We start from the raw sequence: 23,508 nt of genomic DNA on the forward strand, positions 1-23,508 counted from the left end.
AAAGTTCTTCTCCCTACCCATATCGGAAATACCTCCACAAAACCCATGAGGTAAATTCCCCTAACACCAGCTCCTTCTCATGCAAAAGTGCTGTTGCTCTGCAGGTTACTATGTAAATGTCTGACCCTCCTCAGAGAGCTCAATCCTATTTCCTTGGGAGAAGAGGTCCCCAGTCAACTGGCCACCCCCGCAAAACTCTCCAAGGCTCCAGGCTGTGGACGCAAGAGACGGGGTTCCTGACGCAGCCTGAGATTTGCTAAGCCTCAACTGGAATTCCCACAATGGCCCCACGCCATTAGTGTGAGGCAGGGCAGGATTCCTCCATAGAATTCACGGCATTTAAGGCAGAATCATGGCTCTCTGGGGGAGCAGTGGAAGCCTTGTATTAAATAAACGACCTAGGGTTTCTAAACACCTCCGCCACGAATGGAGATCCAAGCTAGCGTCATGGGTGAAATTTCTCAACAGACCAACTTGAAGTATTTATTTTCTATTCATAACAAAAGCAAACCCAAAACAAATTCAGTACCAGCACAATAAAACAAATGAATTCTATTCTCTCCCGATTCTCTCCGACCCAACCTATAAATACCACCAGCTTCCAACTGCATATTTAAAAGGATGCTTAATTTCTAGTTTAAACAAAATATTCCTCCCCTTCAGGTGCAGGCTTTAATAGTAGCAAAATTTAAGCAGTGGGAACTTAATTAACTTCTCAAGGCTTTAGGGTTCTCATTTGTAAAAGCAACCAATAGGAGAATGTACACCTATATCAAGAACATCATTTGATAACAGGGATCTCCGTATAAAAGCCCAGTGCAAACAGTCATCTGGTCATCAAATCAAATTTGGCTAAGAATTGTATCTTTCCTCCTTCGTGACCACACTTTTCAAAGTAGCAAGGGCAAAGTCCCGCCTACTCAGGTTAGTGGAAATGCTCCAGGAGGACCATGCAGCACCAGTCCCCAGACAGGCTGGTTGACGACAGCCAGTCCCACTCGCAGGCGGCACAGTTCTCGGGGGAGGAGGTCAGCTCTGCGCTTGGAACCTCTGTCCCGCGGGTTCCCCCATCTCCACTCGGGTCCCCATTTCCGCCCTTGCCACCCCCAGGCTTAGTGCCCTCCCCCAGATCTCACTCACGCCCCCTCCACCTCCCAAAGCACAGACAACTGGTCATACCTGCGCCTCCTCGTCCTCCGTCACCACCGCAACCACCGGGATTTGACGGGGACTGCTGGACTTCCTCCTGTAGCCGGATTCCTGGGCCTCTGCCGTCGCCATGGCCGGCGCTGTGGACATGGCGGGAGGCAGCGGGGAGGAGAGTGTGTGTGTGGGGGCGGAAATCCTCCTGCCCTACAGTGTGCCTGCAATCGCTGGTTCCAAAGAGGCCCTGCCACCGGGAAGTTAAGGCAGCCTGAGAGCCGCTAGAGTCGCGAAAGGCCCCGAGCGTCCGGTCCTGGCCTGGGCCACCGCGACACCGCCGGCATTGCGCCGAGGCCGCCCACCCCCAGGCCTAGGCGCAGCCAGTCCGCTAGTTGTCAACACAAGCCTGTGCGTTGCTAGGGGGCGGAGCCAGAGGCGGAGGAGATAGTGGCTCCTACGGAAACCGGGAGAGCCAAACTACCCAAAATTCCAAAAGTCCAATCTACCCCGCCGCGCTCCGGACGGGTGAGTCTGCAGGCGAGCAAGAGCGAGGCTGGAGGGAGACCTCCGTACTTAGCGGGAAGTGGCACCTTAGGCGCCGGGTGTGTTTTAGTCTTGGTAGCCTTGCTTAAAACAGGCATGAGTGGGTGGAGGGCTGAGGGGTGTACGTGGGATGCAGGGTGGTGATGTGATGGATGGATAGTGTTGAAGCAGAGTTTACCTCACCCGAGAGAAATGACCGGTCTCCTAAATTCCCCAGCCTTTTACCACGTTTGTATTTTCGTGGCCCAATCAATAGTTAAACAAAAAAGGCATTGTACATAATGTTAATAGGCTTTTGAGTCAAATTATTTAAACTAGAGCAAGTTAACCTTTGGAAGCCCCACTTTTCTCATCTGTAAAACAGGATTGTTGCTGGGATTGAATGAGATGATAGTGTTTAAGTGGCGCTTGGCACATAATAAGCACCCAGTATAATCAAGATTATCGTTATCTTTACTATTACTATTACTGTTGTTACCTATCCACGGTATCCTGAATAATAATACAGGAAGGGTCATGACTTTAGTGGAAAGCTTCTCATGACAATCATCAATATAATTTAATAACTCCAAACACCATGGCTGTGAAAACTTTTTAAAAAATCCTTTAACCCTTTTGATCTGTTTTTTTTTTAAACTCCAGAAACTCTTCAAGATTTAAATGTATGTTTTTATATCTTCTATAGAATTTATAGATTTAAAATTATATATAAACTGAATGAAAAAAATTTCACATCTCAGGGCTTTTCTCTTGATTTGTAGAATGACCAGGTTGTTCCTTCAACTTTGACCACTGAATGACATTTCAGGCCCTGAAATAGAAATGTAAAAACTAGATTGGGCCCGGCAGCACCTGAGCCAAAGAGACCAAGGTTCTCTGAGGGAGTACAGAGCACTTGCAGTCCTTATTTCCACTTTCCACACCCTCAGCCCTCTGAAACTGCGCTGAGGTCACCAATGCTTGTGGTCAAAGTCTGTGAACACTTTTCTGTACTTATCCTGCTGTACTTGGTAGTATTTCACACTGCTGACCACTCTCCCCTGCTTGAAACTTCCTTGCCTAAGCCTCCACATGCTTTTTGTTTTTCTTTTATCTTTACAGCTACTCATAAATGTCTTTGCGGGCCCAGCACGCCTCTGCTGCGCCAGTGTGCTACCTACCTACTCCCAGCTATCTCTAAAAGTACTCTCAGGCCTTACATCTAGAGGCCGGTTCAGTTAGGTCTAAGGTTGCTATCACCCAGGAGAGTACAAAGGGTTTAAGCATTTTATTCACATGACCTTAATTGCTGTTGCACAGTCCGAGTATACCATATTGAAAGGAGACTGATAATGATAAGGAAAACCCCCATCTCTTACTTAACACAGCAGCCACCTAAGACCCCCACCCCTCACAAAAGACCCACATTAGCATAATACTAACCTAACACCTGACACATCAACGTAATACTAACCTATTTCCTGACACATCAACATAACACTATACCTATAACCTGGTACAACAACTAACCTAACCTATTACCTAGTGGACATTAGTCACCTGAGACCCCACCCCTTAGGTCACCCCAACTTAATAAAAGTGGGAAAAATTGGGTAAACGGGGCTCAGAATTTGGTGGCGAGACCCCTCTGAGCCCGCCAGTGATTCTCTGACTCTCCATGTGCGGCTTGGTTTGTCCTCGGCACCACTCGCTGTAACACTTGCTGTAACAATGACACTTGGATAAATACAATGTAATCCTGTGGGTATGGCACCCAAAACCAAGATGGTGGTAGAGACAATTGGATCATTTGCTTATCCTTTGTGTGATCATCCTGGCATCTCAGAAGGAGGAAAGATGAAGAGGGAGATTGCAAAGGAAAATTTTCCACTTAAAACAGAGTTTGCCTAAGAGATATCAACTGACTCTTGTGTTTCAACACAACAGGCTGAAGCTGATAAGGGTCCATAAACGTCAGTGACCTTGGCAAGTCAGACTCCTCACTGGACCTAACTGAAGACACTTTCCTCACTAATGAACAATGGGAGATTTTATTTTAACTGTGTACAGATCTATATATTCTTTTGGTCCTATATCTCTAGAGTGCCAGTTTCCAATACTTAATTAGCATAAATCCCGTGAATTCCCCCTTTCTAACACTTGAAAAGCCCCTGACTTTTTCCTCCTCAGTGTAATCAGTGAAATTCTTCATGGGGTAGGTCCCCTTTTTCTGGTAAGTTAATAGACCCAGCTTTGTTATTTATTTATTTTTAACTCCAGTAGTATTTGTTTTAGTCATTGACAGGTGAGAAGTGACAACGATGGAAAGCCTCAAACACTCCACACTCAGCCATCTTGAGTGAATTTCTTAGTTTTCCAAAGAGCCAAGCTTTTTCCTGCATTACCTCTGCATTGTGTTGTAAGTGCTGCTGTCTTCAGATGACTAACTCCTTATGAAACTCGGTTTACATGACTTTTCTAGGAAACCTCCTTTACATCCTTTGCTGTTAGGTGCCACCTTGTCCATCAATTTGTTTTTGTATTCACCACATACTTAATAGTATTCACTGGGTTCAGCAATACAACCCTTTCTTCTCAGAGGCACCTGTAGACTTAAAGATTAACTAGAAGTTTTAATAATGTTGACCTACACACAATTTTTACTTTTAAAAGTAACAAAGAAAGCCAAATATATTTTTAAAATAAATATAATATTAAGCAAGAATGTAGTTCTGATTTTTTCCTTCTGATTTTTTCTTGTATGCACTCTGCCTAATTAGCAATGTTTAGTAAAATTATAATTATTTATAATTATATGATAATTATATATTCATGAATTAAGAACTTTTCTAATAAGTATTTTAGATTACATAGGAATTTGGTAGCCTTTCAACTAATGCCAGATGTTCTAAATGTTCAAACAAATGTTATTCCTTTTTGAGTCAGAGTAATTTACTTTAAATAGAGAATTTTATAGCACATATGAAATGTAATTATAGTTTTAGTAGGTTCACTTTAGAGGAATTTTGTTAACAGAAGAAATACATATAAAACTGGAATGTAATATACCTTGATATTTTAAAAAACTCTTTCAGATTGACAGTACAGAAACAAAGCCTAAAAACAAAATCAAAGTAATTACCTCTTTCCAACAAAATCATTAATGCAAATATGGTAATAGTAAGGACAAAGAACAGAAAATGAAAGTAAAAGAACAGCCAACTCTGAAGTTAACCATTCTATCGAAAAGTGTACTAACAGTAACCCAAACTGCAAGTGATTTTTAAGTGGGAAGCTGCAGGAACTATTCATGTTTAGTCGAATACTAAATAAATGGTAATAAATGAAGTGAAGAATTTATTAAGAACTACTTTTACCTGATCAAAGCTTTAGTTCCATGACATAGGAATATTTCCATGAAATAAAAGTGTTTCTGAGCTTTTAGAATTAACAACTGCTTATTGTGTTTACATGGGGGAGGCTGTAGTGAAGTAACCCCAGGATAGAACTGTTTTTATTGTGGGGCATGATTAATCAGACATGTTTATTCCAATGACACTAATCATTCAAGTTTTGTAACTAACTTGACTTGTTCTGATTCCATGGATTCTCTATTAGTTTTTGAGGGCTGTGTTAACAAATGCCATAGTCTGGGTGGCTTAAACAACAGAAATTTATTTGCTTACAGTTGCGGAGGCTAGAAGTCCAAGATTAAGGTGTTGGCAGGATTGGTTTCATTTTGAGACCTCTCTCCATGGCTTGCCATTTTCTCCCTTTTTCTTCACGTGGTCGTCCCTCTGTGCCTGATCGTATCCTAATCTCCTCCTCTTTTAAGGACACCAGTCATACTGGATTAGGGCTCAACCATATGACCTCACTTTACCTTAGTTACCTCTTCAAAGGCCCTATCTCCAAATACAATCACATTCTGAGGTAGTGGGGGGGGGGCGGTTAGGATTTTGAAATATGAATTTTGCAGGGACACAACTCAGACTATAATAGATCCTGATATCCTTTGGATTATAATTTGAATTCTTACAAACAACAGATTCAAGAATAGAATATATTTAGTTAAGGCAATAATGGTATTCTTGCCTATAGGACATTGATATTTCTCACAGTAGTGATAAATTACTATTCTGATTACAATCCATCACCATACATTTGATCAGAGTGAATCTGTCCCTGAGGGATGTATCCACTCGAAGGGGTTTCAACAAATCTGGATTTTGAGGCTGCTGGTTCCTATGCCTGACTTTGTTAAAATCATCATTTATTTCATGTTTCACTTTCCATTAGAAGAATCTACTGCCAAAAGTACTGTGCTAGCCTAGGTTCCCCCCAGGCTGTCACAAACAGCAACCAATATTCATTCACCTGCTGCCACTTTATTGGGGAGTGCTATCTCTGGGAGGCAGAAGTAAGGAAAAAAAAATGGAAGTGAGGCAGTAGAGAAGGGGACATAAATATAGGTGTTACTGAGCTGGTTATGACTTTGGAACAAGAGCAGTTAATTGCTTGATCTTTTAGGATATTTTCATGAAGGTCTTATGAGTTATTGCACTTTAGAATAGCCCATCTGGGTGAAAGGAAGGGAATGTTTATCTACTAGCTACATCTTGTGCTGCATCTCCTTGGTTAAAATTCACTCCTTAAGTAGGGTTGCTAGATTTAACAAAAAAAAAAAAACAACCCAAAAACCCATACTTATAATAAAAAGTTATTTGTTTTTTGTCTGCAATTCAAATTTAACTGAGAGTCTTGTATTTTACCTGGTAATCCTACTGTCAGGACATTAGCACCTATGCATTTCCAGGCAGCAGCTGGGGAAGCCAGAGCCTCCACGGATCCTATGCACAGGCGGGTTTCTCCTCTCCTAGTCAGTGGTGCAGTGCACAGGACTCCTCAGCATATAGCAGTGTGGTGGCCGTAGTGGCAGCAGCAGCAGCAGCAGCAGCGGCAGCAACTGCTCTTTAGGACTACAGGGCAGCCCTAGGCAACCGGCAGGGCTGGAGGAAGGCAAGAGGTGGAGGCAGTGATGGGGAGGGCTGTGAGGAAGAGGCAGGAGGAAGTAGGCATGGCTGCATGGATGTGGGGTAATAAAAACCATAACTTTCTGTAAAAATGAGTCATGATTCATTATACTATCTCTTTAGTACCTACCGTAGACCATATTGTACTAGACACTGGGGATTTAGTACTGAATAAGATAAAATTCCTGCTATCAGGGAGCTTACAGAATAGCTTGAATATTGTTGTGTCCTGATTTAAAGATGCTTAATGAATACTAGTGAAATGAAATAATTTTAAGAATACTGACATTAAATGGAGGTTTTTCTAAATGACTACTTTGGTAAAAACAGACAGAAAAACAAAAGCCCTGCAACATGTACTGCCTTCTGGATGCTTCTAAAAAGAAATACTCTGAATGGTATTAGTTGGCCTCCATCAAATATTGGAATTAGTATTCAGTAAGAAAAAAAACCATTTGCAGACAACATTTCACAAGAGAAGTTAAAACATTAAATAGTACTTTTTATTTAAATGTTTATAAGGCAGATCTATTAGAATGCTATAAAACCATGGCATATAATAGCGGCATTTTGGAGATTACAGAGTTTTAGTAAATGTCAATTACACAGTTACAAAGAAGACAATATATTCCAAGCAGATACAAAATATCTAATGAAGAATCAAGGCAAGAAAATCAATATAATTAATTAACAACAGCAAATCAGTTGCGCATTATCCTTTAAAAGCTTTTAAAGGTAAGAATTATTGCAGTCTATTTTATTCAATCAGTGTTAAACGGTATCATGACAAAGAACTGAAGGCCAGACAGGATTAGTTTTGACTTCATCTCGCTGGCCAGTACTCAAGTCACTTGTACACCTAATTGCAAGGGCAGCTGAGGAAAATGATGGGCAGCAGCTTTTAAAGAAGTAGGGTAAATAGACATCGGGAGACAACTTCCAGTCCGTTCAGGCTGGATATCTGCAAGCTACCTTTAAAGAAAATCTCCAGAGAATACTTCCTTAAAATTGACAATTTGGAGATCACACAAAAGCATCTGCTTTTGTGATTTAATTTAACTCATCTAACCACTGGGAGAATCCACACAGTATACTTTAATTTTAGATAAATGCACGATGGAAAGTCAGTGATTTGGAAAGTTAAAAAAAAAGAAAAAACAACTCAATGTATGTGTGTTAGGCTGAACATGTATCATACGAACAGACTCTCTGGAAGTTAAGCACTTTATAATTTCCTCACACTAAAAAAAAAAAAATCAAAGAGCCTATTCATTATTATAACATTCACTGCTTAAAGGTAAGAACAGATTTGTGCTTCCACTAAAATTATTCCAGTTTCACTTAAAGCTAATTATATATACTGAATATATATCAGAATTTGTTTTACTAACTGATGGACAATTGAGGGTGGAACATCTCATTTTCATGATGACACATCACAAATATAAATCCTAACACTGGACTGAGGTGTGTTATACTGTGTGTGTACTGCTTTAGGTCATGAATTTACAAAATAATTTCAATAACATTTTAGGCTGTTTACTTATTTCAAAACAAGGACTTTATAGACTGACAAAGGTATTATATATTTAAGTTCAGTGTTTACAGTATTCCTAAAGAAATATTTATGATTATATTTATCATACTTTATTTAAAATATCACATAAGAAACTTTAAATTTCATAAATCTCTTTTTTGGGGGAAAACTCTCTGTACAGAATTTATTATGAAATAGCTTAATGGCAAATGGTAATTAAAAAGAATTACAGTTTTATCATATTACGTAGGACATAAATACAAAAATTAGATATGATGTATTCTTGAAGCCCTTTTATACAAATGATTTCCATAATTTGATTGTAATGTAAGTGTGAATATACCTTAAGTTACTATTATCAAATTAATTTTGAAAGTAAAATTCCTTAATCAAGTTAAGGTTATGTTTATGTATAAGAAATTAATCAGGTAGTTTAATACTAGCGCTCATTAGACAACCCTGTATGTGGCACAAAATAATTATCTCTGATAAATACCTATAAATATAATTTATTCATACTTTCAAATATTTTAAAATTTAAATAAAAATCTCATGTGTAGACAATCTGGGATAAATTTCCATGTATATTTTGAAAAATAATGTTAGCATGAATATATTCATATTTAAATGTGATTTTAAATATTCTTAAGAGAGGAGACATATGAAATCTGTACACAAAAGCTAAGTAGCATGATACAGCTCATGGTTATTTTCCTCATAGGAAAAAAAATTACTTGATCTTTTTTGCATAGGATTAAGACAGGGTATATTTTCTACATTCTTATATTTTTCTCAGGGGCACTTCTCGAAACACAGATCAGGAAACAAATTTCCACTGCTTTAAAGTTTGCATCACCACTTTATCACATCTAGCAACAGCAGAATTCAGTCCTACTTCTGAGGCCAGAAGAATGATTCAGAAAAATAATAATTATGAAAAATAACAATTAAGAAAAATAATCACATGAGAAGTAAAATAAGGCAATTAAAAGTCAATAGTTTTGCATTTTAGAAAGGCTTTTAGATATTTAGAATTATAATGAATATATTACATTTTTTCTAAAACTTCAGAATGATTCCATTTTTGTAGTACTGAAAAGGAGATGTTGCCATTTGAAACATCAGTTGCATCTTTTATACATTTTCATAAAATTTTTTTTCATATTTTCAAAGGCCCCATTTATCTGTAATAATGATAATTTTATTTATATTGGCTACTTAATATATACATGCAACAATATATACTTTAACAGTCATCTAACTTTTAGAAATATTTCATTATATTTTCAAATGGCTAAAGCAGAGTCTTATGAAAGTGAAATTTAAGGAACAATAAAATATCGAAAATATGCTGTTATTTTCACTAGTCCACTATGTATGCTTGTGTATTTACCCTTAAAAGTTATCATCACCCAACTGAAATCCTACCAAGAACTAACAAGTGATTACCAAGAGGGGAGAAATATAATTAAAATAAAGAAAATGGACAGCTCAATTAGAAAGTGCAGGATACTAAAATTCACCAAGAAAACATCATCAGAGAATCATGAGTGATTTACCAAACTGACAATGCAGTAGTAGGAAAAGAGCCATTGGTGGGAAAAGTAGCCTCCACTAAATAAAAGTCCTTTTATTTTTGGCAGCTGGTTTCAGCAGTACCTCAGTGGGTAAGTTTAGAAATGTTTAGGAAGAGGAATGCATATAATTGTAACTTGTCTGCAACTTCGTATTTTAATAAGGAAAGAGCAAATGGAGGGGAGGGAATGTAGGGCACTCTAAAGTTTGAACAAAATGCAATTTAAATGTGAAATGCCAACACTGAAAAATTTTATGAATAATCTGTATGATTATATGTCTCCAGAATAGATTTATAATCAACCACTTATTCTAATATCCTTCATGCCTGTAAATTGCTCTTGAGTAAATGGTGGTGCAGACTGGAGGACTTCTCAGGAAGAGCCAAGGAGATGACCAACTCTACAAAGATTTTTTTTAAAGATTCTGTAGGACCTCAGCAGTTCATTAACACTGCTGTGTCCTCTTTCTGCTTGAGTCTGTCACTGCATATGGACTGCCATGGGTCTCCAGGCTCACGTCCCAGGCCAGACCAGGGCAAGCAGCTAAGGATTGCCCCACAAGCAATAATACATCTACAATCGTAACACTTTCATACACCTTTTTGATACATACAACCTACTCTAAAGAATGTCAATGCCTTTATACAAAAGAGGAAGCATCTATTAATAGATTGGTATCATGAACCTAATGCATGGAGATGGAGTATGAGCTGTATTGCCTACTAGTTAAAATCGTGGCCTCTGGAATATGACTACCTGAACTTGAATACTCACTCTGCCACTTATAAACTGTGTGACCTTGATCAAATTACTTAGCTTTTCTATCCTTCAGTTCCTCATATGTAAAATGGGGATAATAACTACTTATCAATAAAGTGCTTAGATCCACGCCTGGCACGTTATAATGTCTCCATGAACATGAGTAAAATCCCATACCGTAGAGAACAGTCACTGTCTAAGATGTAACAACATAGATCAGCTGACAAACAACTACCTGTGTGTAAACTTGATACTTTCACTCTAGGAATAATTATATAATTCCCAGGATTGGTACTATATTAGAGATAGCAGTTTTGGAGGCCAAATATTACTGAGTCCTCTCCCTTATCAATATATTGATATGAAAATGAAACTGCTTTGTCATGTGATAAAAAATAAAATATTTCATGAGGTATGCATTAATCAGTATGTATTTCATGTCTCTAATGTATTTTAAATATAAATTCACATTTGTCTTTTTGTGTTTGTTCACATAATCACCTTGATACAATTAATTACATTCTTCAAATCCTATCTGATATGAGAGAAATATAGGAATGTTAGCATGCACCCTTACCTAGATGCTAATATAATATGTCCTTTCTTAAAAATAATGTATGATTATGAATTTCTATTTCTTAACTTGGAGAATAATTAAAACCTTACTTAAGTTTCAGAAAAAAAAGTACATCCATTGAATTATTTTAAAAGCTTAAAATTCTGCTGGTTTGCAAATTGTTTTTAATATTATGCTATATCTATATTATTAACTATAAATATTTTTGCCTGCTTATGAAATATAGTTATTCAATACTGTCATGGTTGTGCAAAACAAAACATTCCTAAATTTCAGCAGTATGTTGACTACAAAAATCATATTGTTAAAACATGACATTTGTGAAAATTAACTTGAAGAATATTTTATCACTAATTCAGCTGAAATTTCATTTAACAAGTTTCAACCCACAGTAATTTGACAGCACATTTGCAACTGAACATAGAGGAAGTCATAAAAATAATGGCATGAGTAGAACTTTATATGGCATCTGTGAGCACCATTTATCATCACATTACTGTGACCCTCTCTGGGGAAAGATTAGGAATTGTTCCTCTAATACCTTCTTCGAGAAATTGGCTCCTTTCCCAGCCTTTTTTAATTCGTTTCAGCTTTTGGCTTACACATGGAAGGAGTAAAATGACCTTACCCAGAATTACTATTGAGGGCAAAACAAGAGCAAGAACAAAGTTTGGTGGTGTATAAAATCTGTAGTACTCTTCTTCAAAAGCTCGTTTCCATCCATAAATTAAAACATGGAAAGTAGTTATGAGCAGAGCGACATATCCAAGTGTAGACTTGGGGCAGGGGAGGAAGAAAAAGAAACAAATGATCCAAAATCATAAATTAACCCATCCAAATATACTATGTTTTTTTTTTACTGAGCACTCATTCATTAGTCACCATGTTTTTATTTTGAGAAAACGATTTTGTCTTAAATTATCAAGCTACTCTTTGTCCTCTATTGAATTACACAATTTTTGACATTTTCATAGATACATGTATATTTATTAATTTATTTCATACAGTTTAGTATTCTGATTATTGCATTTATTGTATCAAGAAAGGCATTTGCACCCACGTTAACTGCAGCACTAATCACAATAGCCAAGATATGGAATCAACCTAGGTGTTTAACAACGGATGGATGGATAGAGAAAATGTGGTATATACAGATAATGGAATACTATTCAGCCATAAAAAAGAATGAAATCATGTCATTTGAGGCAACATGGATGGAACTGGAGAACATTATGTTAAATGAAATAAGCCAGGAACAGAAAGTTAAACACCACATGTTCTTATTTATATGTGGAAGCTAAAAAAAGTTGATCTCATAGAAGTAAAAAGTAGAATGCAGGATTCTAAAGGCCAGGAAGGGTATGGGGAAGGGAGAATCAGGAGAGATTTGTTAAAGGATACAAAATTAGAGCTAGATAAGAGGAATAAGTTCTAGCATTCCATAGCACTGTAGGGTGGCTATAGTTAACAATAATATATTATATACTTTAAAATAACTAAAAGGAGGATATTGAATGTTCCCAACACAAAGAAATGATAAATGTTTGAGATGATGGATATGCTAATTACCCTGATCTGATGATTAAACATGTATTGAAACATCCCTATGTACCCCATAAATATGTACAATTATATGTCAAATAAAAAAGAATATTTTCCTCATGTCATTAAATATGAAAATGACATTAATACTTTATAATATTCTATTGAATGGATGTGCATAATTTGTTGAACCACTCCTTTTTGTTGATAATTTACTCTATTTCCAACTTCCCTCAACTACAAATGTCACATTAGGCCCTTTTCTATATTTTGGTTTATTTCCTTAGGACTGATTTCTAATAGGATGATTGGTCAAACATCTAGCTTTTCCTTAAGGGTGTTGATACAGACTACTAAACTCTTCTTTTTTTCATTTGAATAAATTTAAGGGGTACAAGTGCTGTTTTGTTACATGGATATATTGCATAGTGGTGAAGTCTGGGCTTTTAGTGTAACCATCACCTGAATAGTGAACATTGTACCTATTAAGTAATTTCTCATCCCTTACCCCCTTCTGACCCTCCCAAGTCTCCCATGAATATTTTTCCACACTCATGTCCATTTGTGCACATTATTTAGCTCCCACTTATAAGTGAGAACATGAGGTATTGAACTGTCTGTTTTTGAGTTGTTTCACTTAAGATAATGGCCTCCAGTTCCGTCCATCCATGTACCTGCAAGTAAACTCTTCTTTATAAAGGTTATCCATATTCCCACCAGTTGTGTATTAAAAAAAAAGTATGTATGTGTGTGTGTATGTGTGCGTGTATACACATACGTATAAACAGTCATGTGCTACATAATGGCATTTTGGTCAACATCAGAGAGCATTAGGCAACAGTGGTTTATAGGATTATAATACCATATTTTTACTGTACCTTTTCTATGTTTAGATACACAAATATTTACGATTGTGTTACAATTGCTGGCAGTATTTGGCACAGTAACATGCTGTACAGGTTTGGGCCTAGGAGCAATTAGGCTACGGTTTGCTTAAGTACACTCTATGATGTTCATGGGAAGAAATCACCTAACAATGCATTTCTCAGAACGTATCCCCGTTGTTAAGTGAGGCATGACTGTATATACATAAATACATATATGATAAAATTAAATGCTGAAGAGCATTATCATGGACATACATATACACACCCACATACACACTAGTTAACAGGTAAATATGAAAAATCCTATAATATTAATACGTAATATAAATAGCAATTCAAACATATGGCTTTACTGACCATATGAAATGGGATTATTAAGAGTACTTCAGTGAGGCAGTTTACAGGTTAAATTCTAAAAGGTCAGCATTCTTTGGTTCCCTAAAGTTTAACATTGCTTACTTTGAGAAATGGTCTGTCACATAAAAATAATATTACATCAGTAAAATGATGTAATGTCTAACTTCACTGAGAAAATATCAACTCCTTCGCAGGAAAATGTTTGCAATTACTCATCTAAACTTATAATGATAATTTGCACCTGTCTAGAACCTCTTATCAGAGAGTCTTCTATTTCTTTTTAGGTGTGATTAAACTAGCTATTGAGAAAGTGTTCACATTCCCTTTTCTTCAAAAAGGGAAAATGAATTTAGACAAGGGTTATGTCCTTAATTTGAATGAGATTTTTACATGACTTAAACAAAAAAACCCTCAAGCAAATAGGCAAAGAAATGAAACAAAACTTAGTATATGATCAAAGTAGTACTAATCTGTGCAAAGATGCACTAATCTATGTATTGTGCTATAAACCATTTGGATACAACCAATACAGATTTTGTGAAAATATAGATAGGATCTAAGTTTGAGTTGTATATTTTTAAAATAGGCAAACTTACTATTTAGTTATTATTGAAGAAGGTGAATGTTTAACTTACTAAACTTGTTTTGAAATCCCTTTACACTTATAAACATTAGTGTAAGACAGATATAATAAATACATATTCTAACAAGATTCATCAGGCTTGTTGCTTGTCATAATCCATTAACCCAGTTACCTAGTTTACCAGTACTTGTGTTTGTGTATGTGTATACACACACATTTCTTTAAAATATTCAGACTGACCTCCCCACTCGAATTCAAATTAATGAGATTTTTCTGGACAGATCAAGATGACTCAAAACATAAAATGATTTTTCATTCATTTGGCTAACAATAAATTGACTTTTGACATTAAATTTGATCTAAGCTCACTCCTCTCCCACTTTCCTTTCTTTTTCTTTTAAAAATAATCTTCCTCCATAACACAGTAGGCAGTGCTATCAAAGCCTTCCAGTACAATCATGTACTGGTCTTTCACTTACTACCAGAGTAGTCCTAAGCTGGCCTCCAACAATGGTTTCCTAGATGCATAAATACAGCCCCCAAAGGCACTCTTTTTATAAGGATCATATTTAAGATTCAACTGTGCTTAACAATGAAATTCTATGCTGCCCAATCCCTCACCAAACAAAACCCAACATACCTGAATAAAACTGAATTCTCTCCAGTTTAATGCATTGTTCACCGAAGGGATGGAAGTGACTGCCAGGAGGGACAGTAAGCCAAGGCTCATTATGCCAAAGGAGATATACATTTCAATTCTCCAAACTTCTTCCTCATTCCAAGAGTTCTCAATATTTGCATGAATCTAACAAGAAAGCAAATGTGAGTTTCCTTTATTTGGTAGAACATTAACTGGTTCGGCACAGAGATTACTTTTGGCATAAGACAACCTAGGTCATATATGGACATATTTAAGTTGTATTGATTCAATTTAACTAACCATTACGGAGAACCTGTTACTGGATGGTACTGTTCCAGGAGTAAGGGAAAAGGAAGGGAGAGTTAAACAAAAAGAAGACTAAGACTTTCTCCTTCCTTGGTATGTGTGAGCAGCGGGGAGAACCTATGCCATCACGTTGGTAATGCATCCTCATTACAGGGGCTCTGGAGTCCAAGATCGTGAACTGCTGAGTGGGGGGTTCCAGGGTGACACAAAAGAAGTTATTGGCAGTTAGACTGAATTTTGAGGTACTTTTACAAGCTGGTTTAAACTTGCTTGAGTATTTGGGGTACATTCTGACTTAGTTCAACTTAGATCCAGGCAGGGAATTTCTAAACTACTTCTGTGTCTTTCTTCCTCACATGAATAATATATCTGTGTTGTTTATCTCTTTCTTCTCATCTTCTCTTCCTAGAAAGCTGTGATTTCCCTGACTATAAAGCCCTATGGAGCTCAAATATTTAGCCACTTTAATTGCCTCATTAATATACTCTTCCAACTGTCCAACTGCCTCATTCACAAATAGCTTTTTTCTAAATATCTTTTCCTTACATTGATAATGCATATAATATAATCAAGTCAGACAATTAACTCTGAATTTATGGTATTTTACACAAACAATAGTAGAGTATAAATCAAGGGTTAGATTCTTTCAGCTTAGTTTTGTTGGTTATATTTTGTTGGGTTTTTGTGGGTTTTTTTTTTTTTTTTTTTTAGAGACAGGGTCTTGCCCTGTTGTCTAGGCTGGTCTTAAACTCCTGGGCTTAAGTGATCCTCCTGCCTCAGCCTCCCAAGTAGCTGGGATTATAGGCAAATGCCTGGCTCAGCTGAAGTTTTGATTTAAGTAAATATCTATTCATGGAAAACAGATTCTAACTTAACTCTAGCTTAACTTTGTCCAGTTCCAGTTTACAAAACAGTTGAAATTTTAAAAAAGTTACTTCTTAGATATTAGTTTCCTGAAGCAATCATACCAACATCCTAAAAGAGGCCACAGAGCTCCTCTCTTAAAAAAGGTATCATCTTCTTGTTTGATGTTTATACAACAATACAGAATAACAGTGCACCCCAGGGACTACGACCTGGATCTACCTGCCCTCCAGTCCATTCATTCATCCCACAAATATGCTGTCTGAGTGTCTACTATGTCCAGGCACAGCTGTAGGCCTTGGGCATGCATCAGTGAACATGGACAAAGATCCCTCTCTCGCGTACTCACACTCTGATGGGAGAAGGCAGATAAAGGTAAATATACTAAACAAGGAAAACATTAAGTGTATTAGAAGATGATAAGTGCTATTGAAAAAAGAAAAAAGTAGATCAGGATAAGTCGGAGGGACCGAGAGTCCTGGGGTTGGAGGCAGGTGGCAGCATTTTAAATGGTGTCCAACATCGGCCTCACTAGGAAGGTGAGATCTGAGCAATGATTGCAAGGTGGTGGGGGAGCTGGTTGGGCAACTACGAAAGCTGTTGTGTCCAGTTAGGGGAAGTATTATTTTTAGAAAGCGAATGGCTTAAAGGACATCAATCTATTAATTTCTTAAAAATTATTTAAGGTTTTATTGTTGAAACAAGCTTAAGTACTAGATGCTACATACTTGGACCACAACGCCTTGGCTCCTTATAAAATGCAAATGCTTTTACACATTTGTTTCGGTGCAATATCCTTGGCTTTCATTGAGAAATGCTACACCAAACAGCTTCAGTGAAACCCCTTGTATTACATTTGCAGAATGGAAATTATCGAGGAAAATCACAGTCTACCTCATCATCAAGCCCCTTCCTTGAAGCTCTTTCTGAGATTTTTTTGTGAAGTGCTAAGTAGTAGAAAAGCTTCACCTGAGGAACTAGAATCTTTCCTGCTTTTTGATAACAAGAACCTTGTAAGTAACAGTGTCTCCTTTTTCACTGTAACCCAAATCTCAAAGCCAAAGAAGCTGTGTAGACATTCTTAGCCAGCAGAAGTCTACTCTACTTTTTTTCCTGATCTTGATATCCTGTTTTGTTTTATATTTTCACTGGCTCTAATTTTATTTTGTGTGTGTATAACTTTTTTTTTTTTTTTTTAGAGACAGAGTCTCACTCTGTCACCTAGGCTAGAGTGCAGTGGTGCAATCAAACTCAAACTACTGGGCTCAAGTGATCCTCCTGCCTCAGCCTCTTGAGTAGCTAGGACTGCAGGTGCGCATCACCACACCTGGCTAATTTTTATAAAAAATTTTTTTGTAGAGACAGGATCTCACTATGTTGCTCAGGCTGATCTCAAACTCCTGCTCTCAACTGATCCTCCCACCTTGGCCTCCCAAAGTGCTGGGATTACAGGCGTGAGCTACCACACCCTGATCTACTGTATATATTTACTGAAAGTTGCCTCATCTTTTGGAGCATGGCCAATTATAAAACATTAAAATAATTTAATTCTTCAATGCTGAAAGCAATCAATCATTGCAATTGTAACATTAAAAAAAGGGGGGGTGAAATTCCAACCCTCCATTTCTCTGCTTTGATTCTGCAAAGAAGGGGATGGTAGCAGTTTTTCATCCTAAATAATTTTGAATCATCCACACAATGCTTATGCCAAAACATTCATTAAAGAACAATACGTCCCCTTCTCTAAAATACCAAAAGTAAAATTCCATTATGAGGTATGTAACATTTTATGTTTTACATTTTATACCAATAAAATATTCTACTAGAGTCAGATAAATAACAAACACGTTCAGTACCTGCTGATAAGCCATGTTGAGAAACAAGTATCTCTCTGACCTCCTCATTGGTAAACAGAGGCTGTAGGCAACATGGACCACAGCGAAGAAGAAACTTAGTAACCCGAGCTGCTTTCTACACTGTAACCAGGTCTCCAACCACGGTGGAAATCTCCTGTATTTGGTGCCATAATAAAGCTGATAGGCAGCTGCCAGGAGACCTGCCAGGTAAACCAGGGACAGCAAAGTAATAGCAACTATAGGCAAGGTTTTGTTCACAATTTCAATAGGAATCTTGTAAAAGTCACTCTGCTGGTTTCTTGCATATGGATGTATCACATCCCTGACAAAGGAATACAGGAAGAAAAATGTGGCCAAGCTTATGGCTACTACTACTGGCCCTCTCCAGAGAGTAAATAATCGTAGGGGTAAATTTTCAATCTCCTTGGCTGATGATAAGGATCCCAAGTCAATGGGAATGAAATTCAACTGACGGGCAAGTTCAATAACCTGTTGTCGAGCTTGAATATTGTTGCTGCATATATAAACCTGTGGAAAAAAACAAAGAGACTCATCATTACTACTGTCATTTATAAAAATGGTATAACCATCGCATGCTCCACTTCATCCATGGAGCATCGCTTGTGGTGGCCTTGAGTGATGCAAATGACTAGAGTTAAGGAGATAAAGCATTTATTAATTTATTAACCTATTAGTAATAGATTTTAAAAGTGTCACAAAAACAAAAAAGTCCTTGCCACCTGTGATAACATGAAAGTAAAATGCAGGAAAATCTAGCTTCAACTTGGGATCCTCAGAGTGGAGTCCTTAGGAAAAGACAGGCAGGTGGAAAGAAAGGTGGCCATGTGGTTCAGTAGCAACAGCCAGGTAAGGTGTCCCCTGCAGGGGTCCAGGTGGAGTTTGAGCTGCTGGCCACGCCCCTGCCTCCTTTCAACTCTCTAACTCCCTTAGTGGTCAAGATGGGACTGGCTCTCCCTGCCTTCGTGGACAATATTTAGTTCTAGGACTAGTGATTCTGCCCAGTAGTGTGACTGCAAGCTCTGCTGTTTACAGATATTCAGCAAGAGCGAGAATGGGCATGGGCTCTAGATGGTGGCATTTGCAATTAAAAATCTCTAAAAATAAAAGTATGCATGATGCTGTACTATTCATAAAAATCTTTAGGCTTAGAAACTAATACACTAGATATCTCTGAAAAACCATGGATAATCTCAGGTATATTATTTCATTGGTCAATATATGATATCCTTTTATTTTTAAATGATGATAGATCTGGTAAGTAAAAAAAAAATGACATTATAAGGATTATAAGTTAATTTAAATAGAAAAGCTACTGCCATTTTCTAAGACTAAGATATTACTTTTCAAGGAACTCTATTGATGTGATGGGTGTGGGTTAAGGTAGTCTTGCAAACAACCAAAACCATATAGTTGAAAATTCAACAAGTATTTATTGAGCACCAAGTTTATCACCAGAATGAACTGTTATTACTAACAGGTAGGTCATCTCACTTAGGGCTAGAAAAATATTTCTGTAAAGTCTCCAAGCAATGTTTGGGAAAACAAGTTCCTAAATATATCCCTGAAGATGTTTGTATGAGGGCTCTGAAGTATACCACACTGAAATATTTGCATGTTAAACTTGTTTACATAATGGTGACCATATAGAGCTCTTTAGATTATCAATCTTAGGTAACATTAGCCAGATGAATGACAAATCCTATACAATTATATAAACATTAATGAACTTCTAAAATAGGAGTCCTTTTGTACCAGAGAAATAAGGAAAAGCATTCTAAATTAATTTATTACAGTTGTGATAATGGTGGAGTAAACTCTTTTTGTACTCCTTTGGAAAAAATTTCTTTTAAGTTATAAAATTTTCTAACAAACTTAAAAGTATAGATCAAACATTCAAAATAAGGGCACAAGCACTCTGAAATACAAATTAAACTATTTCTGTACCTCATTTTGAATTTAATCACTGTTCCAAAATTTTTTTCTATTAAAAAATTAAAATTGTCACAAATGCGGGTGAAGGATTAAATTATGGTTTGTCTCATAGGTCCTGGCTCTAATTTGCTTCAGTCTATATCCATTGCTAAACTTCAGTGGACATGACAAAAAGAAAAAAAAGAATTCAGAAATAGCCTACAGGAAAGTATATATTCTTTTACTAGTCTTCAAATTAAAGACTTGAAAGTGAATGGTTATCATGACTCTGATATACAGCATACAATGATACAATACTTAATTTTCTAAGGAATCTAATCAGTTGTCCTTTTTTTTAATTTTTTTAGAGACAGGGTCTTGCTCTGTCACCCCAGTTGTAGTGCAGAGGTGCAATCATAGCTCACTGTAGCTTCAAACTCCTTGGCTCATGTGATCCCCCTGCCTCAGCCTCCTGAGTAGCTGGGACTATAGGTGCATGCTACCACAACTGGCTAACTTCTTTGTTTCTATCTTTAGAGACAGGGTCTTGCTAATTTGCCCAGCTGACCTGGAACTCCTGGCCTCAAGTGATCCTCCTGCCTCAGTCTCCCAAAGTTCTGGGATTATAGGTATGAGCCATCACACTCACCCTAATCAGCTGTGTTTATCAACGAAAATAACAAAAGTATTTTATCTTCATGTTTAATCATAATGCAAAAGCACACCTTTAAAAGATTTTTAAGGTGCACTATTTTATGTGTTTACTAATAAAAGCTCTCATTCCACAAAGGCATTGACAAAGCTCCCCATCTGCTTTCTTTTCCAATTTAACTACATAAAACATTGCCCGTAAACTCATATGCCAAAGGAGAACCTAAGGAATCAAGTCTGCCCACTACTTTCCACACGGAGATTAAAACCTACACTTAAAAGAAAACAAACTGTGTGGTTTTAAATTCTATGAGTATTTAATCTATGTCAAATAAAAAGGCACTTCTAAAGCATTCTTCTTGAGGATCATATTGAACAGTATTTCATTCAGAGATGGAAGACCACATTACCAAATAGCTGCAAGGAAGGAAAGAAGGGAGGAAGGAAGAAAGGGAAAGAGGGAAAATAAATGACTTGTTTGTTACTGTTTCTTTTTGTGAGGAAGCCAGGAGAGACTCAATGCAATGTGTCACATTATTCATTAGCCAACTTTGCCTCTTCCTTAATTAACTAGTTATGACAGAAAAGTCCAGGTTATTCCCCAGCTTTCCACATCATTTTGGGAATAGAAGTGCACCTCACAAGGTCACAACATTAATCTTCAGGTGCTTGTACACAGTTTTCAAAATGATAATCATTGGAGAATGTCAGAATTTGGTTTTTAAATATCCGATATTTGCTTAGCTGTTTAACTACAAAATACCAGATAAATAAGAATAAAATTTTAAAATACATACCTGCCGGCTGGCATCCTTAGGTCCTAACTGAAGTGCCCAAGCTGAGATAACATTAAATCCTTTGACAACCAAGGAATCCGGGAATAATGAAGCCAAATATTCAGCATTGGATTCTGCGTATTGGTTTACCCTCATGTTATTGCTCACATCAATCAGGATTTTACCCACTAGCAGATGTCTCAGGTCCCACAGGGAAGTGTAATGTTCTCTATGTATAGCAACAAATATTATATTCGTTTTTGTTAGAGCATCTTCATGATGGGTGACATCTACCACATGAGGAAAAAATTCAGAAGCAAATTTAGGATTTCTACTTCCTATGACTACATGATAGCCACATCTAATAAGTCGAATGGTTAAGGATTTTGCAAAATCTCCACTTCCAATTACACCTACAGTGACCTTCCTGGCATCTTTGATACCATTTATGCCATTGGGCAAAAAAGTTTCACTAAGGCTCTTAGGGCTTCCCATCATAGAAATGGATTCCATGATACGGACTCTTCCAAGATCACCAGGAATATCCTAGGGGAGAGAAAATAAAATATTCATCAAGTACCTATTACCAAACATTAAAACACTTCTAGACGTTGTAATAATATCCTGCATTTCTAAAGGTTAAATATTTTGGCACACTATATAACATAGAACACAGCAAGATACAATTTGTAAGCTAAGAAAGTATCTCTACTCTGGTTTCTCTTCAGATTGTATAAATCTTTCACCTTTTAAAAAAGCATCTCTCAAGAGGAAAATTAACTGTCACAAAGGTGATGAGCTAAAGTGGGGCTTCTCAAATTTTAATGTGCACACAAGTCACCTGGGAATCTTGTTCATATGTAGATTCTGATTAAGTAGGTCTAGGGGGAGGCCCAAGATTCTGCATTTCTAACAAAGGCAATGCCAGTGTCGCTGATCTGCAGACCCCTCTTTGAGTTGCAAGGCACTAGAGCACAAAAGGAAAGAGACTGAAGTTTTCACCCAGAACTTTTTTTAAAAACACACTTTTTTTTTTTTTGAGACAGAGTGTCACTCTGTTGCCCAGGCTACAGTGCCATGGCGTCAGCCTGTAAGGCTGGTGGCGGGCACCCCTCCGCTCCCTAATGGAAAAAGAAGCAGCCCACAACCTGCCAAGGACAATGCCTGCAAGGCCCAGCTAAGTTAAAGGACAACCACACCTGGATGGTTACCCTGATAAGAGTCTGGGTTCCTGGAGTCCACACATACTACCGGCCCCCTCCTATTTCTCAATACCCACCCTAAAACTGCAAGGGACAATTCCTTGTTCTCCCCACCACAAATCTTCCTGCCAAAGAAACCCCTATCCCCATCCCTAAAAACATATATAAACCCACTCAGACTTCTGGGCGATGCGACTTCCCGGGTCTCTCTCTCTTGGGGCCCGTGAACCTCGCCCGGGAGCACCCCAATAAAGCCGCGTTGCTTACCCCTTTCAACTCTGCTCGTCTTTCTTTCTCCGGCGCCAGCCTATCCAAAAACCTTACACAGCCTAGCTCACAGCAACCTCAAACTCCTGGGCTCAAGCGATCCTCCTGCCTCGGCCTCCCGAGTAGCTGGGACTACAGGCATGTGCCACCATGCCCGGCTAATTTTTCTATATATATTTTTAACTGTCCATATAATTTCTTTCTATTTTTAGTAGAGACGGGGTCTCGTTCTTGCTCAGGCTGGTCTCGAACTTCTGAGCTCAAACAATCTGCCCTCCTCGGCCTCCCAGAAAACACACTTTTAATAAGTCTGATTACCCAGCTTCTCACCAGGTCAGAGGCAGCCAATCAGAAATGCCGCTGGAGGCAGAGAGGACCGTGACACCCAGTGATAGCTCACAAATCAACAGAAGACAGTAAAACCATAAAAAAAAAAAAAGCCATTTAAACCAAAACTGTGTAGATGAGTCATTTGGGGTGGAGGCTATAAACTGTCC

At 37.6% G+C, this 23,508-nt stretch overlaps 2 protein-coding genes across 2 annotated transcripts in view; both read right to left on the reverse strand.

The window, feature by feature from the left end:
* Positions 1-1,281, reverse strand: part of CFAP69 (cilia and flagella associated protein 69) — a 58,671-nt gene extending 57,390 nt beyond the window's left edge. The window contains exon 1 of the mRNA XM_069461647.1: positions 1,180-1,281. Within this exon, the coding sequence (XP_069317748.1) occupies positions 1,180-1,281 (102 nt within the window). The remainder of the gene's footprint in view (positions 1-1,179) is intronic.
* Positions 1,282-11,636: 10,355 nt separating this feature from the next.
* Positions 11,637-22,055, reverse strand: STEAP2 (STEAP2 metalloreductase). The gene is made up of 4 exons (XM_069462174.1): positions 21,564-22,055; positions 18,184-18,711; positions 15,158-15,322; positions 11,637-11,924 (listed from the first exon to the last, which is right to left on the reverse strand). The coding sequence occupies exons 1-4, from the start codon at positions 22,053-22,055 to the stop codon at positions 11,637-11,639; spliced, it is 1,473 nt and encodes a 490-aa protein (XP_069318275.1).
* Between the last annotated feature and the right edge of the window lie 1,453 nt (positions 22,056-23,508).

Source organism: Eulemur rufifrons, chromosome 29 (assembly GCF_041146395.1).
Source record: "Eulemur rufifrons isolate Redbay chromosome 29, OSU_ERuf_1, whole genome shotgun sequence".
Lineage (NCBI taxonomy): Eukaryota > Metazoa > Chordata > Mammalia > Primates > Lemuridae > Eulemur > Eulemur rufifrons.

Coding starts and splice junctions, on each gene's coding strand:
- STEAP2 (XM_069462174.1), bottom strand. CDS start 22,055: ATGGAATCCATTTCTATGATGGGAAGCCCTAAGAGCCTTAGTGAAACT. Junction 15,323..18,183: donor TCAACATGGCTTATCAGCAG/GTACTGAACGTG, acceptor CTTTCTTGTTAG/ATTCATGCAAATATTGAGAA. Junction 11,925..15,157: donor GAGAATTCAGTTTTATTCAG/GTATGTTGGGTT, acceptor CCCTGCCCCAAG/TCTACACTTGGATATGTCGC.